This window comes from Platalea leucorodia, assembly GCF_965183815.1.
Source record: "Platalea leucorodia genome assembly, chromosome: 1".
In the NCBI taxonomy this organism is placed as follows: Eukaryota; Metazoa; Chordata; class Aves; order Pelecaniformes; family Threskiornithidae; genus Platalea; species Platalea leucorodia.
Genome location: NC_138823.1, coordinates 129330908 through 129345154, shown reverse-complemented (window position 1 = coordinate 129345154; position 14247 = coordinate 129330908). Strand labels below are relative to the sequence as shown.

General features: G+C 42.0%; 1 protein-coding gene across 1 annotated transcript in view; it reads right to left on the bottom strand.

The window, feature by feature from the left end:
- Positions 1 to 14025, bottom strand: part of RFTN1 (raftlin, lipid raft linker 1) — a 104832-nt gene extending 90807 nt beyond the window's left edge. Inside the window, exons 1-2 of the mRNA XM_082309545.1 lie at positions 13887 to 14025; positions 3342 to 3497 (exon numbers count right to left, since the gene is read on the bottom strand). Of these exons, the coding sequence (XP_082165671.1) occupies positions 3342 to 3486 (145 nt within the window). The 5' untranslated portion in view covers positions 3487 to 3497; positions 13887 to 14025. The remainder of the gene's footprint in view (positions 1 to 3341; positions 3498 to 13886) is intronic.
- Between the last annotated feature and the right edge of the window lie 222 nt (positions 14026 to 14247).

Genomic DNA, 14247 nt, shown 5'->3' with positions numbered 1-14247 from the left:
CCAAGTACGTCAATTCTGTAACACTGGGAAGCATCATAATGAAGGTTACACTTGCAACTTTAATTCTGCCTTTTGCATCTATGCATTATTTATACAGTACTTAAATAAATGATCAAACACTATTTTCCATTGGACCTCTGCATCAGTGCAGAGGAAGGCTCAAGTTTGGAAACGAATAAAAATTTATAATAAAGGAGCATATTGCCTTACATTCCTTCAGCTGTGTATGCCAGAAGGGAAAAAGTAACCAAAGACAGCAAGCAAGAAAAGTGAAGTTTCTGGCTAAGATAGCAGAGAAATGACCAGCAGGACAGTATTTTATTCCTGTTTTCAACAGAGCGATGCTAAGGGAATGAGTTCATAACAGCGCAAGCTGATTTAAAGGTCCTTTTTCTTTTCCTGACTGCATACTCCCACCACTTCTACCAGCTCCAGCATTCTTCAGATCCTTCCACAAGACACTGATCTGGCAGAGAATAACCAAACAAAAAGACTGCATAGCCTTCTGCCAGATCCATGAGTTAAATCAATTCATAGAGCTGACAGGAGGTGAGAGAGAGGAGCAATATCTCCCCACCTAGAGCTGCAGAAAACTTACGTCCACCTAGCTGCCTGTGAAACTGCTGTTACAACATACATCACATTCTGGAAGTGATCTCTGATCATCTAGATAGCAGATCTGAGAATACATGCAGTTCCTAACTGCAAACATGACCAGTATCCACATTTACATCTAAAGTCAACAAGAGGTGCTTTTGGAACACGTGAAGAAACACTAAGGACTTGGAAAACTTCTGGCACTAATCTGTGTATTAGCTCCCACTTGCAAAACAGAGATAATCACATCCCTTTCACTGTTAAGATTAAACACTTGTGAGAGAGACAATGACCAGAGCAGTAAACGTTATAGAAAAGCCCCAGAGAAAAATGAGTACCTGTCTTCAGAGCCAGGCTCACTAGTGTTATAAATAAGGCCTAGAATAAGGATACAATGAAATACTCTGTAGCCACTCATAATTTAGCCTGGCTTATTCTAAAAACCTAATGAAGCAGAAAACCTGTGGAAAAAATGATGTCAGTATATATATACACACACTGAAAGGGCTAAAGTAGATTCACAGAAGACAGACTTCACAATCTAAATGTACTTTTTACACAGCTGTGAGCATTTCATTTTTAGAAGCCGCATAGGTGAAACTCATCATTAACTCTGGTTATCTGTAGAAGTTATTTCTGAGCAAAAATATAAATGAACCAGTGATGCTGTCACCATTGAGAATAACCTGGAACGTCATAACACTGCGTAGTGGGACATGAGCCTTCATACAGGCAGTGACAGGAATAGGGAGGGAGCTGCATTACCACAAGCTGTTGCCCTGCCAACCCTGCGAGCACATAGTCATGGGGGATACTAAGGATACTAAGGAAAAAGAGCAGGAGCAAGAGCTCCTTCCCCTCCTCATCTGCCTACCCACCACCATCTTCAGAGACCGGAGTGATGGGGATACAAGATGCCAAAGCAGAACTCAATGGGAGCTGGATAGCTCACGCTCTTTGGCAAGCCAAAGAATCTGATGAAAGTACTTCTACTCACAGTCTCTTTAAATCATGCCTCCTAAAATCATAATAAAACAATCTATGATGAGTAAGAAAAACGTACAAGTATGCTTTACAACAAACCTATCCATTTAATCAGACTTGGAAAGTCTGGGCTGAATTTTTTGCTCTGTGCCAGACATCCTCTGTGCCTGAGGCAAGTCACATTTTTATCGCATGTACTGATTGTTCCTCCATACAGTGACAAAGATGAGATTTCATGAGGTATCAGAAGAATGCACACACTAAAGCTTATGAGGCAATCAGACAGAACAGTGATGAGCATCCCAGAAAAGCCCATAGAAGTGTTCTCAATATTAATTCATTTTTACTAATGACACAATGTGCAATGTCAGTAAAAGTTGTCAAACTATCAAAGGACAAACAATTCACTTTGAAATAAAAATAAATAAACGTAGAAAAAACTGCAATACGTAAACATGAAAACAAATCCTCTCTCATTTGTTCCCACTGCAGCACATCCCAATTAGTGTAACAAAAAACATAAGAATCCACAAGTACAGGAGAGAAGCACTAAGAAAAGTCTGCAAAGACAAAACTTCTCAGCTCCCAGATATCCTACAAAAGAGCATTCCTGTCCAACCACCTATTCCAAACCTCCACCTTTTTTGAAGTTCAAGTCCACGTGCAGCAAGTTTTAAAAAACAACAAATTCACATTACTCTGGGCTGAACATACCGAACTGCACTGGAGGTGTCACATCAAGCGACATACCAGCAGCTCTTTGTCTCACACAGCGAGAGACATACCGCTTTGGCTTTTCCTTTGACCTGACTTGCAAAACAAGAGAAGTTGCAGCACACTGCAGGGCAAAAGCACAGAGGCTCTACCTGGCATCCTGCCAGCTAGCTGTAACAGATTTTGGTACTGTGTTGTTTTATATATAGCAAGAAGCAGGTCCCAGCCTTCTGCTCAAGCTTCAGATTTCCAAATGGTGTGAGGAGTAATTGCTTGTAGAACAGGCTAATTTTGAAGTGAAAGAGGGCACAGGCGATGGTGTGAGCAATACTGGCAGAGACGCTTGGTGTCAATCAGGAAGGAAAGAAATGGAATGTCTGTGGATTGTCATGTGAATTAAAGCAAGACTATTTCAGATAGCCAAAAAAAAAAAAAAAAAAAAAAAAGGTAAAAATTGCATGAGACTGGACCTTCACCCCTTTAATGTTTTAGGTCTCCAGTGTCTCCCACTATCCTGTTCCCACCCACATGGGTGCACCTATAAGTATCTGTAACCATGTAAGAGTTATTTAAAGTAAGTTAGCAAAACTGAAAACATTAACCTCTCAAAATACTCCTGAGGGAGCACAGGGAGCAGAAGGGGAGGAAGAAAAAAGAGCAGTGAAGTATATAACCTGGCAGACCTGAATTGCTTTACCATATGAAACATTGATAAAATGCAAATTAAGGAAACAAAAGTCCACATTTGAGTAAGCCAAAAGAAAAAAAAAAAGGCGGGGGGGGGGGGGGGGGCAGCATAAAAGAACCAAACATCTGAGAACCTACAACTAGCTCTACGGTTAAATAAAGTTAAAAATTTATGGAAAATTCTCAGTAAGATCTCTGCATGTCAGCATTATGACTGAAGATAAAGTATTTACTTAAAGAAACTAAAGACATTTTAAAAACTTAACTATTACACACACTATTCAAAAACCATTATGGAGCAATTAACATGTTAACTTGAATAGAAAAAAAAAATCTAAAGAAAAATACTGTGTACTTACTATCATTTAGTGTTGTGAAGTCGAGGAATTGATATTCATAGCAAACATCTATCTTGGTTTCTACCTGGGGCCTCTTCAAAGTTGAATAGATATTACCAGGTCGTTTTTCATCATGCTTCTCTAGCTTGTTCAATCCACAACCCATTTCAGCAGCTCCTGATACAAAAAGGCAAGGGAAGGAAAAAGGGAAAATACATGAACACCATTAAATTTTAGTTTTTTTCTTTCCAGTTTCATGCAACACAATAGTACATTGCGGTGATTTTTAGTTTTTTAAATACAAGCTACCTACAAACTACATGAAATTGTATAATTAAATAAATGCTCAGATAGTAACTGAAGTATTTACCACTCATATCAATCCTCAGGCATGCTGTTATTTTATTGGAAAATTGACAGTTTAATGCATGTATTTTGCATCTTTCACATGTATTCAGTAGTATACTCTGGAAGACACATATTCCATCATAAAAAGTGGCTGAAAATGCAAAATAACTTGCTAATATAAGGGTTGACAACTTAATAACAATTTCTGCATATGCAGTTAACTGTGAGAGCAGATAGTATTATCTTTTACACAGATCTTTGTAACATTCAAATTAATATCTAGACTTGTAATTCAATGGAAAAAGCAGGTTTGCTGACAAGTACCAGCATTTAGAAAACTACCTCATTTCCTTCTACCTCATGTTTTCAGGTAATCCACAAGAAATAATGGCACTTTATAGAAGTCGTCTTCAAACCAGAAGAGGCACATAACCACAGAACTGGACTAGGTAAATCTAGTTCTCCTTAATAAGCTGCCAGTCCACAACATTTTAAAGGATTACTCCTAACAACCATTTCTGCTACACATTAAATGTTACTCAATATCCTCCACATTACGGCTCATCTGAGTATGAAAGAATGGAAGACTTAATTGGTGAAAATACTCATATGATCCAAATCCCCTCATTCCTCTTCAACAATGCTGCTCGGACTGAGGCAAATTATTTCAGCTAGCAGTGAGTATGAGAAGATAAAGAGGGACACCAGCTAGGCACCTGAGGTTTTTCATTACACCCCACCCAACTTCCTGCCTCCGCCTACACGGAGAAACTCATGCTTAAGGGACAGGGAGCAAAATGCAGAATAAACATCCAGTGATGAAGAGGGGCTCCTGCAGGCCACCCTGGACACTTTGAGGCACAGGACCCATTCAGTGTAAACGCGCTGCATGAAGCATCACCAAGATGGGTGTTTCAGCCTCCCTGCAACCTCTGACAGACAGCAACGAGCACCTGAAAAACTTCAGTCACAGACCAGGGCTGCCTTTACCTTGAAAATTAATAAACCTGAAGTGGAGAATGAAAGACTAGTTCAGGTTCCCTGTCTCCAAAGATGTGCTTGTAAGCTTATGCCACAGCTCCAGCCTCCAAACGGTCAGGGAGTGAGTCAAATTTCCAGCCCTAATGTATTTAGAATCTACTTGTGGAAATTTGTTTATACTTATATTGTGCTGTAACTTTTGTCCCTCCCTCATATTTCCTTGTGAAATCATTTCTATGAACAGTTACCAAATCCCTTCCTGTATTTTGCTAGAATAAATGTACTCAAGTCCTTTCCTGCCACTTACAAGACAGGATCTCTGCTCCACCACCCCACTCACTCTCATTTGCATCGCTCCTGTTTTCATTTCTCTATGTGAACACAGGTGACCATATGCTCAAAATGAGATCTTAACAAGGCCTATTAAAATAACATTGATGCTTTTTCCTCTCTCTGCTGCAAATAACATGGCTACTGCACCTAAAATCATCAGTCACAGCTGAATCACATTCACAGTTTACTGTCAGCTTCCCCATAGCCAAAGAACCCACCTCTTTTTATTTTTATCCAAGACAGCTGAGGAGTTTCCAACTCATCTCCCGTAACTTTTCTGTATTCCTTTGCATTTCTACTACTCAGTAATAATCTCACCCCATTCTCCCACACCCCTGGAAGAGCTGGAAGTCTTTCCAGGCTCAGCAATGCCACCCACCTTCATATCATCTGCAGAATCTGTAAGTGCACACCTACACCTTTTTGCAAAGCCACTAATAAATACATCAAAATAGGACTGACCAACACATCAAACCTTAAAAAAAATACCATAGTAAATACTCGATCACACAGAAACTGGAAGCAGAAAAAACATTTCCTAGAAAGACGTGCAGCATCAAGAAAAATGGATAAGGTGTCATACATGTTCCTGAACTTTAAATATTTGGGGGATTCATCCAACAGAAAACACCTTTCCCTGCTTATTTTGACAGAAAAGTAAAAATTACTTTATATTAACAATTTCTATAAATGAAAGCTTGGTTTTGGGTGTTTTGTTTTTTTTTTCTTTTGGTATTTGAGGTTAAAAATCCTCCGGATCTTCTTCTGTTCCCAAAATGATACTTTCTACTTTTTTTTTTTTTTGTAATGACAACTACTACCATTAAGTAAAAAAAAAAAAAAAAAAAAATAAAAAGGATTATTCTTTCATGTATACAGTAGCTTCTTTCTTTTGCCCGTGCAATATGATTAGCTTAGGTCTAAAATGTTATTTATTTTAATATATAAATATATACTGTATATTAATGAGCCTAACAAGATACTATGAGTATTTCCATGGACTGTAGTGGAACACATCTAGCAGTATACTTGTACTTTAATATATTGTAGAGCGAGGAACTAAGATAGCAATAAGCATTAGCCAGTGTATCAAATTTCTTGTTTCAGCGATGGCCCAGTAATTCTTCGACATCATAAGTATACAGCACGACATTTCGTAAGGAAAAAAATTCCATTTCAGAGGTCACTAAGCAGCAGTGCCTGCAACCCTTAGTTATGCAAAGAGTCTGAAATCCACAGGACTCTTCAGACAGTGATGACTGCAGAAGGAGGCCTTGGGGACTCAGTATTTCACATCACAGAGAGTTTTGCATTCTTTCCTAAATTGGGGTGAAAGTGCTAGAAAATACAAGCCTGCTCTTCCAGCGGCAGCCACGGACACTCTCCTGTGCTTCTCTAGCAACCATCTCCTTGGCCCTTTTGAGAAAACTGGTCCACCCTCATTGCCCATGCAAGTAGCGATCTCTACAAACAGTGCCAACCCACAAGTCATTCAGCACGGAGATACCCACCCACTTGGGACTGGACTGAAAACATACAGTTTTTGTATTAATTCACTGAGTGACTGCTTACCAGAAGACTGATTTTCACCTTCCTGCTGCTTGGTTAAAACTTCAATTAGTATCCTTGAGGATAAAATATTTCCCCACATTTCATTAAGTATAGACAACTATATTTATGTTACTAAAGCGCACATAGGGAAAGGATGTTTTCACTGGAATAAAAATGAGGCATCAACAGAAAAAATACGTTTCATAACATCACAATCTTTTCCACAGTAATTAGGATGCAAGTGCTTCAGCAGTAGAAAATAAATCTTAAGAAATAAAGTTCCTACTTTAATACAGGAGTTTAAATATTAAAAAAATTCCAGAGATGTATGAATACTTAAAGTCTTCTCAAAGATACTGATGATGTGTGTATTACAAGTAATCACTGAGTCACCGAATTCTGCTCAATGTTACCCCCCAAACCTGCTACTGGGACAGCTTGCTTTATAACCTTCCAAAGACTTTTAACATTAGTTACTACCTTCTTCCTTCCTTTCCTTTGCAGCAAAGTTAGTGCTGTTCAGAGTCTTTCCATCCTCGTCTGAAAATGTCTCCTTGCTTTTCAGTTACAAATCTAGTTGTCAACAGGACATTATTCACCTTCCTTATTTTCTACATCAAAGTTATCAAAGAGTGCTGTAAGAAATGTTCATCATTGATGCATTCAAAGTAATCTAAACCCACTTCAATCCTCTTTTTCAGCAGGTATATTGTTTTGCTATACAGGATGCTTAAGGTTACTGTACTGCATATATTTATCCTGGCTTTCTATAACCACATGTGAATTCTACTTTTTTTAGTTCAGTATTAAAACAAGATATTATCACTAATACTCACTTTTTAGCAGAGTAAATTAAAAAACAATTCCTCAGAAACACTGCAAAATTTTCAAATATTTTTTGCATTGCAGTAGGTTCTAAGACAAGCTTTCCCTTTTTCATTAATGTAAAAATTATCAACTCACTAGTTCCATACTTACAAGAAACACCTTGAGTGAGAGAAAAAGTAACATCTAATGAAGAACTAAAATTAAGATTTAGCTATGGGCTCTTACAGCTACACGTGCTGGAAAAACTAATTCTGTCCACAAAGGCACTTACATTGCGAATTAGTCTCATGCGTGCTCTGTGATCTTCATAATCTCTAAAATTGTTCTTGTGTTCAGCCATGTGATGATAAAACTAGAACTGAAACCCAGATCTAACAATAGATGCGTTTTTTTCTTAGTCTATATCTCATTTTAATTTTGTGAAACATCAAAAATGGAAGCTGTGATGAGTTGCAGAACAACAGCAAAGCCTACAGTCAATTAATTCCTACATTTGTCTTGTGAATGGCAACAAAGGCCTCCACTGGTTAGGAAACGAGCAGCTTTCTTCTGCAAACTGAGTTCAAAAATTTAACCCAGGTTTTGTACATCCCAAGCAAACGCCCAATTTGCAAGCCACAGAATAAGCCTGTTGGAGCCACCTCCTCCTCCCCGTTACCGTCCTTTGTCGTATATTTTAAGAGTAGAGGAGCTCTGGGGCGTATCTGGAGGAACAGGAGAGAAGCCCACCCCAGCATGGCAAATGACCTGCCCCTGAATGCTTCTTCCTGCTGCAAGTTTTATTGAAACTGGTACTGTCCTTTGCCATGAAAAACAAAAAATCACAACAAGTTGTACTCAGCAAAGGAAAAAAAAACAGCATTTCCATTTTTAAGCACCTCTGTGATCCGTGAAAATGAGTGTTTCTTGAATAAAATACAGGAATTTTTATAGCTCATTTAGACATCTAGCAAGTTTTCAACTCATCATCTCTGAACCTAGGCTTTGTTAAAATACGCTCTGCAGCTTGGGTTTGCTTTCTCACTTCACTAGCTTGTGTTCGAAATACATGAAATACAACAAGTTCAGAATTTGCAAAGAACAACAACAAGCATAAAAGAATTATCATGTAGCTAACAACTTATTTTCTTGATAATAGCAGCTCAGGCCCCAGGATTATTTTTCAGCAGGAAAAGGGCACAAAGAAGAGAAGAAAAAAAAACCTGCCTTCTATCTGATTTTTTTGTTTGGGGCTTTTTTGGGAACAGACAGAGCTAATTTTCTGATGTATCACCCCCTCCTTTCATGGAACTCCATAACAATTTATCTCCAAGGAATAATAATGAAAATTACACTGAAACATAACAGAACCACATGGCTAATGGAAGCTTGAATAGATTACTAGGCTAAGTAATTTAAGGGATGTTTATCAACTAAGTATATATTGGCTAAACAGTTTATTTCAACTATATCAATATTACAGAAAGCATTGTGTCAATGACTACTCACAGGGATGATTTGAAAAGACTTGCTAAACAATTCTTTTAAATACGTGTAGTACTGGAGTCAATTGCTAAGCATATAGCATTAGACTGAATATTCAAACATCATCTAATACACATGTAAGTGCAATACACTACCACCTGAAATAGAAACAAGGTGATTTTAATATTTATAACGGCATCCAACGAAAACGTGCTGTACAGGCAGATTATGCTACTGTCAGCTTGTTTTTAAGCACAATTAGTGAGAACAAGCTTGCTTGCATTAACACATTTTAAATGTTTATTGTCCAGAACTAGTGACCTCCTTTTGTAAGCTTTATCATGAATTAATTTATTTCTTAAAATACATATCATAAGTTACTGTTAAAGTTCCTTGCACAAAATTATGGAATACGGTGTTCCTACTGGCGAGTGCAGCAGCAAAACAAGAGAACTGCAATGTATTAATAGGTTTTCTCTCTTGATTTTCGTTAAGTCCTTTCATCCTGGTTCTTCCTTCCATGGGTAATACTTAGCTACCTCACAGGGATGCTAGAAGGCTTTTACAAATAATTACAGGACTTCACGTTTGTTGTGCAGTAATGAGACGCACTTATTTTCTTAAACCCTCACTCCTGCAATCCTGACCTTTCCATTTTCAAAATAATAAGCACTTCATGCTCAGCTCAGTTCACTTGCTGGCATGTGGTCACTTAATTCTTGCATCCTTCCCAGCCTACAAAACGCCAGAGTGTTTAGTCCCCTACTCAGCTCTAAACAAACCCTGAGAGAGCTTGCAAATTACGGACGAGTCCCTTTCCTAGCATAGTTAAAGCAATGAAGCAGAAGAGGAATAACAAGGCAAAAAAAACATCAGGCAGAGAAGCATAACCGAAGCAGAGGATTAAAAGCACCAGACCTGAGAAACTGGGTGTGCAGGTAAACAAAGGAGCATAGTATGCTAGGATGATCCTTTATAGGTTCCCAGAATAGAGCCGTGCTCCTGACATATCCCCATTTTTCCCACCCTGGCTTGCCACTGATAAAGCTTTTTGTGAGATTACACCATCAAGAGGGAAATTCCTTACCAAGAGATACCTGCTTGGTCTTTTTCCAAGAGTATTGCCATACAGGTAACTATGTAAGCATATATTCAATAAATACCGCAATAATTTTTATTTGTGGGGAGGGATCAGGTGTTTAAGTAACTAACGTTTACCAAGTAATCGGAAAGATTCTGAAAGACTTATTTTGAAAATACAAAGAACAATTACCATAAATCAGTCCTATCTATTGCTGGATGTCATGACTGACCAATTTTTTCACCGTATACTTACCAATTTGACTAGCACCATCAGGATTGTAGACTTGCAGCTGATAACTAAATCTCTGCTTATAGAAAGGTTGATGAAAGAATAATCCCAGATTTATTCTTTATGATTGATTTTATTTAAATTAAACGGTAGAGCAACCCAAGAAAATCTGCAATTAAGGTTTTCAATTTCAAAAGGCAAATCTCAAAAACTAAGGGAACTCATTAGTGAGATGAACAGGAATGAAAAGTTGGAGGACGTGAGCACAGGGGAGGTCTGGAACATGTTTAAACTACAATATGAATATCTGCAGAATTTGTAACCCAAGGAAGTGACAAGAGAATTCATAAGAAGGTTTCCAGACCCAGCGAGATGAATTACCTAATAAAGAAGGAAAGGTAGAATAAGCAGAGAGCTTTCAAGGGACAGGGAAAAAAAAGCTCAGCAGAGGAAACTACAGTCTCGGATCAAGAAACACCAGCATAGAGTGAAATGTGCCAGAAGTCAAGCCCAGTTAGACAGGCCAAAGATACCACAACTAAACGGAAGCAGAACGCAAATCAGGCGGACTAATTTGGACTCATACCAAGAACTCTGGAAGACCTGTCATGACGAACTGCAGATCCATTTGCTAGAATTTAAAAAACTAACTATTGCATCGGGTTTGGTACCATCTCCCTGGGAGACAAGAAAATGTACTGCCTACATGAAAAAAGGAGGAAAACGTAATTTGGCCAATTAAGACAATTGCTAGTCTAGCCTCAAGAGTTTGCTAGGCTTTAGGAAGAAAACAAAATAATACATGGATAAATACCATATGGATTCAGTAAAGTCAGAACAGACTAACCCGATAGGTCTTATTCACAAGTCACAAAGAAGGCACAGCCCTAGCATGCAGTACATCAAATAGCACACCACAGCGACAACATGATTTCAACGAAGTATTATTAGGTGCTGTTGTTTTTATTATGGTGTTCACAACACTAGTCTTGGGCTCAACGCCGCTGCCCTGCATAACACACTCCTACTTTCCTCTGCGCTGTCCCTGGGCCTGCAGGTCGGCGGGCTACCTCTGCAGGCTCCCTGCCCATAACCAGGGGCTGCCACCAGCTGCCCTTAACCCTCTCTAGGGAAACAAAGCTGGTGCGCGTCTGTGTGCACGTGGGCAAGAGGGCGGGAGGAAGAAAAGCAAACAGGATCAGAGAGAACTGGTGGAGGACTAAGGCGAGCGTTGTGCTGGTGTTGGGGAGCAATCTGAGCGACAGTAGGCTGGTGAGAGACCCTTGTTCCTTACCCCACCCACATCACCCTATAATGCTCATCCAAAAGATTTTTAGTACTTAGTAATACCGTGATGCTGTCTTTCAGTACAGCACAAGACTCAGATGGTACCACACATTTCTACAAAATACTCTTAGGCAGGGTATTTCTGGTCAAGATAAAGAAGCGTTAATATTGTTGGACAAAGTACTGGTAAAATTTCTTCTGAAATACCACGGCTGCAAATGTTCAAGCAAGATGTCTCTACGTGAAGACAGGAGATTACTGAGATGCTAAGGACTAGAGAACTACTCTCAAGAACTTAAAGGGAAACTATAGGAGCTAACATTTATTGTCTAGCAAATTAAAGACTGAACGGACCCGACAGAAGCATATATAAGAACATCAGATAGGAATGCAACTTTCCTTTAAAGTTTATCCCACGCCACTCTGAACCCACAGAAAACAGACATGAAAAACAGATGCATATTGCAATGTATGCCCAGTAGCTTCAAGGACAGTGAGTAAACCCATGGCAAAACACAAAGCTAGACAGACCTGACAGTCCTATGCTTACTGTCTTTTGCTAGTTTGCCATAGAGTAAAACCCTGGCCAACCGATTTGGGGCAAAAGGTAAAGTGGACCATTGGAGCCAGGTGTGAAGCTGTGGGATCTCACGTGAAGTACGGGGATGGAATAAGGGTAATGTGGGTTTTTAAAATTATTTTGAAAAAATAAAAATACAGATTTCATTGATTTTGATTTTTATTGTTCGAAAGGCTATGGCTTCAGCCTTTCAGCTTTTCCACCACAGATTCTAAGGCCACTTCATTATACCCAATATGGTATCTGCGTTTCCCGGTACCACAGCTCAGAACTCCCCTAGGTATTTAATCACAGCTGTATATACTCATTTCATGCTACATTCTCGCCCTCAGACCAGGGGAATGCCAGCATTCAAGCAGCGGAAAGCCCCTTGCCTAATGTAACTAACTTGAGGTTAAGTTAGATTCCTGAAATAACCCTTCATTCTGAGACTATTTTTTTTCTTAGAAAAAACAGAAATTAAATACACAATGTGACCACCAGTGTTGTGAAAGAGAGGGTTATTGCCAGCAACTTATTATTCAATACCAGAAGCTGAAATGGATTGGATTCATTAAAAATAAAACATAAAAGCAGATGTACAAAAAAATTTCCCCTTGTAAACTGGAGATCAGTTATATCTTGACAATGTTAGTTATCCTCCTATTTATTTTTACGGAAATAAAAATAGAAGCGGTATACAATCATACCGTAGCTTCCAAACTTTGGCTGAAAACATTAAAGAACGTTTTGTCGGGTAGAGTTACAGTTTTATTATTTTACATCCAACAGTCACTTCAGCACAACAGCCGCCCCTCCCAGGACCAGGAGACGGCTCCGGCACCGCTCCCTGTCCTGCCACACCGCAGCCCCTGGCTCAGCTCCTTCACCTGCTCCCAGCTGGCAGCGCTCCGGAGGGAAGCGGGCTCCATCGCAACGGAGAACGAATGTCTCCCATTAATTATTTGACCAAGTTGGAAATATCAAAGAAGAGCTCTAAAAGTCCCTCCAACCAAATTCCCCTTTTCCAGAAATACACAGGCTGTGAGAGGTAGTTGCTCTGACAGGAATAGACAAGAGAGATGTATTTCACGCTCAGATATCTAACTACTGACCCATAGTCGTGCTACCTCTCCTTATGTTGTAATTAAAACGTGCTACAACAGCGTCGCGGACTTAAAAAGGCAATATCCAGCCCAGCCTTTGAAAGTAACTGTAAAACCCCAAACCCCAGCTAGCCGCCCGATGGCACGTCGCGGTGCTGCCGCCTCCAGGTGCCCGGCATGTGACGGGCTGGGCGCGCAGGCAGGCAGGCAGGCAGCCGCCCGGCTCCCCTCACAGCTCCCCTCCTTTCCCGGCTCTGCCTCGCCGCGGCGTCGGCTGGACACGAATAACCGCGCCGGCTGGAAGCGATTTTCAGCAATGCCGCCCCCGGCCCCCGCCAGCGCCCCGGCGGAGCCCGGGGGTCTCCTCACCGCCTGACAGGACGGCGCCGCCCGCCGGCCCCGCCGCCTTCCCAGGCCTAACGGCCAGCGCGCGCGGCCGCGCACCGGCCCCTCGGCAAACGGCAGGACCGAGGCGGGCGGGACCGCCGCCCCCTTCGGAGCAGCGGTTTATCGGCGCTGCGCAAACCGAAATCCGCTTGGGGAGAGGGCGGGAGGGAGCGCCTCCCCCCGCGGCCCCGTGGAAGCCTCCGGCAGCCCCTCCAAAGCCGGGCGCGCCGGCTAGCCCGGGCCCCGCTCCGAACTTCAGGAGCCAGAGGATCAAGAGGAGTCAGAGCCCCGCAGCCGCTTTCCCCGCTCTGCCGCGCCGACCCTGCCCGGCAGCGACCCCCGACCGGCCCCGGAGCCCCCTCCCGCCAAGTTTGCCCGCCGGGCCGGGCCGGGCGAGTGCGCGGCGGTACCTGGGACAGGCGGCGGGCGAAGCGCAGCCCGGCGGTGCTGAAGGATGCCCGGCGGGCGGAGACGGCCGGCCTCGCTGACAGCGCTTCCTCCTCCTCCTCTGGCTGCCGCCCGTGCCCGCCCGCCGCGCTCCGGGGCCGCTCCCCCCTCGGCTCCACGACAGGGAGGTGCCGGGGCAGCGCCGCGCCGCCACACGGCCCCGCTGCCCGGCAGAAAGTTTGTGCCGCGCAGCCCCGGGGGCGGCGGCACGGAGCGGGGAGGCGCCTCCGCGGGGCCGCGCCGGGCAGCTCCGCTCCGCGCCGCGCCGCGCCCGGGCGGCCTGGGGCCGCGGCCACTTCCTCTTCCTCCGAGCTGCGGGGCCGA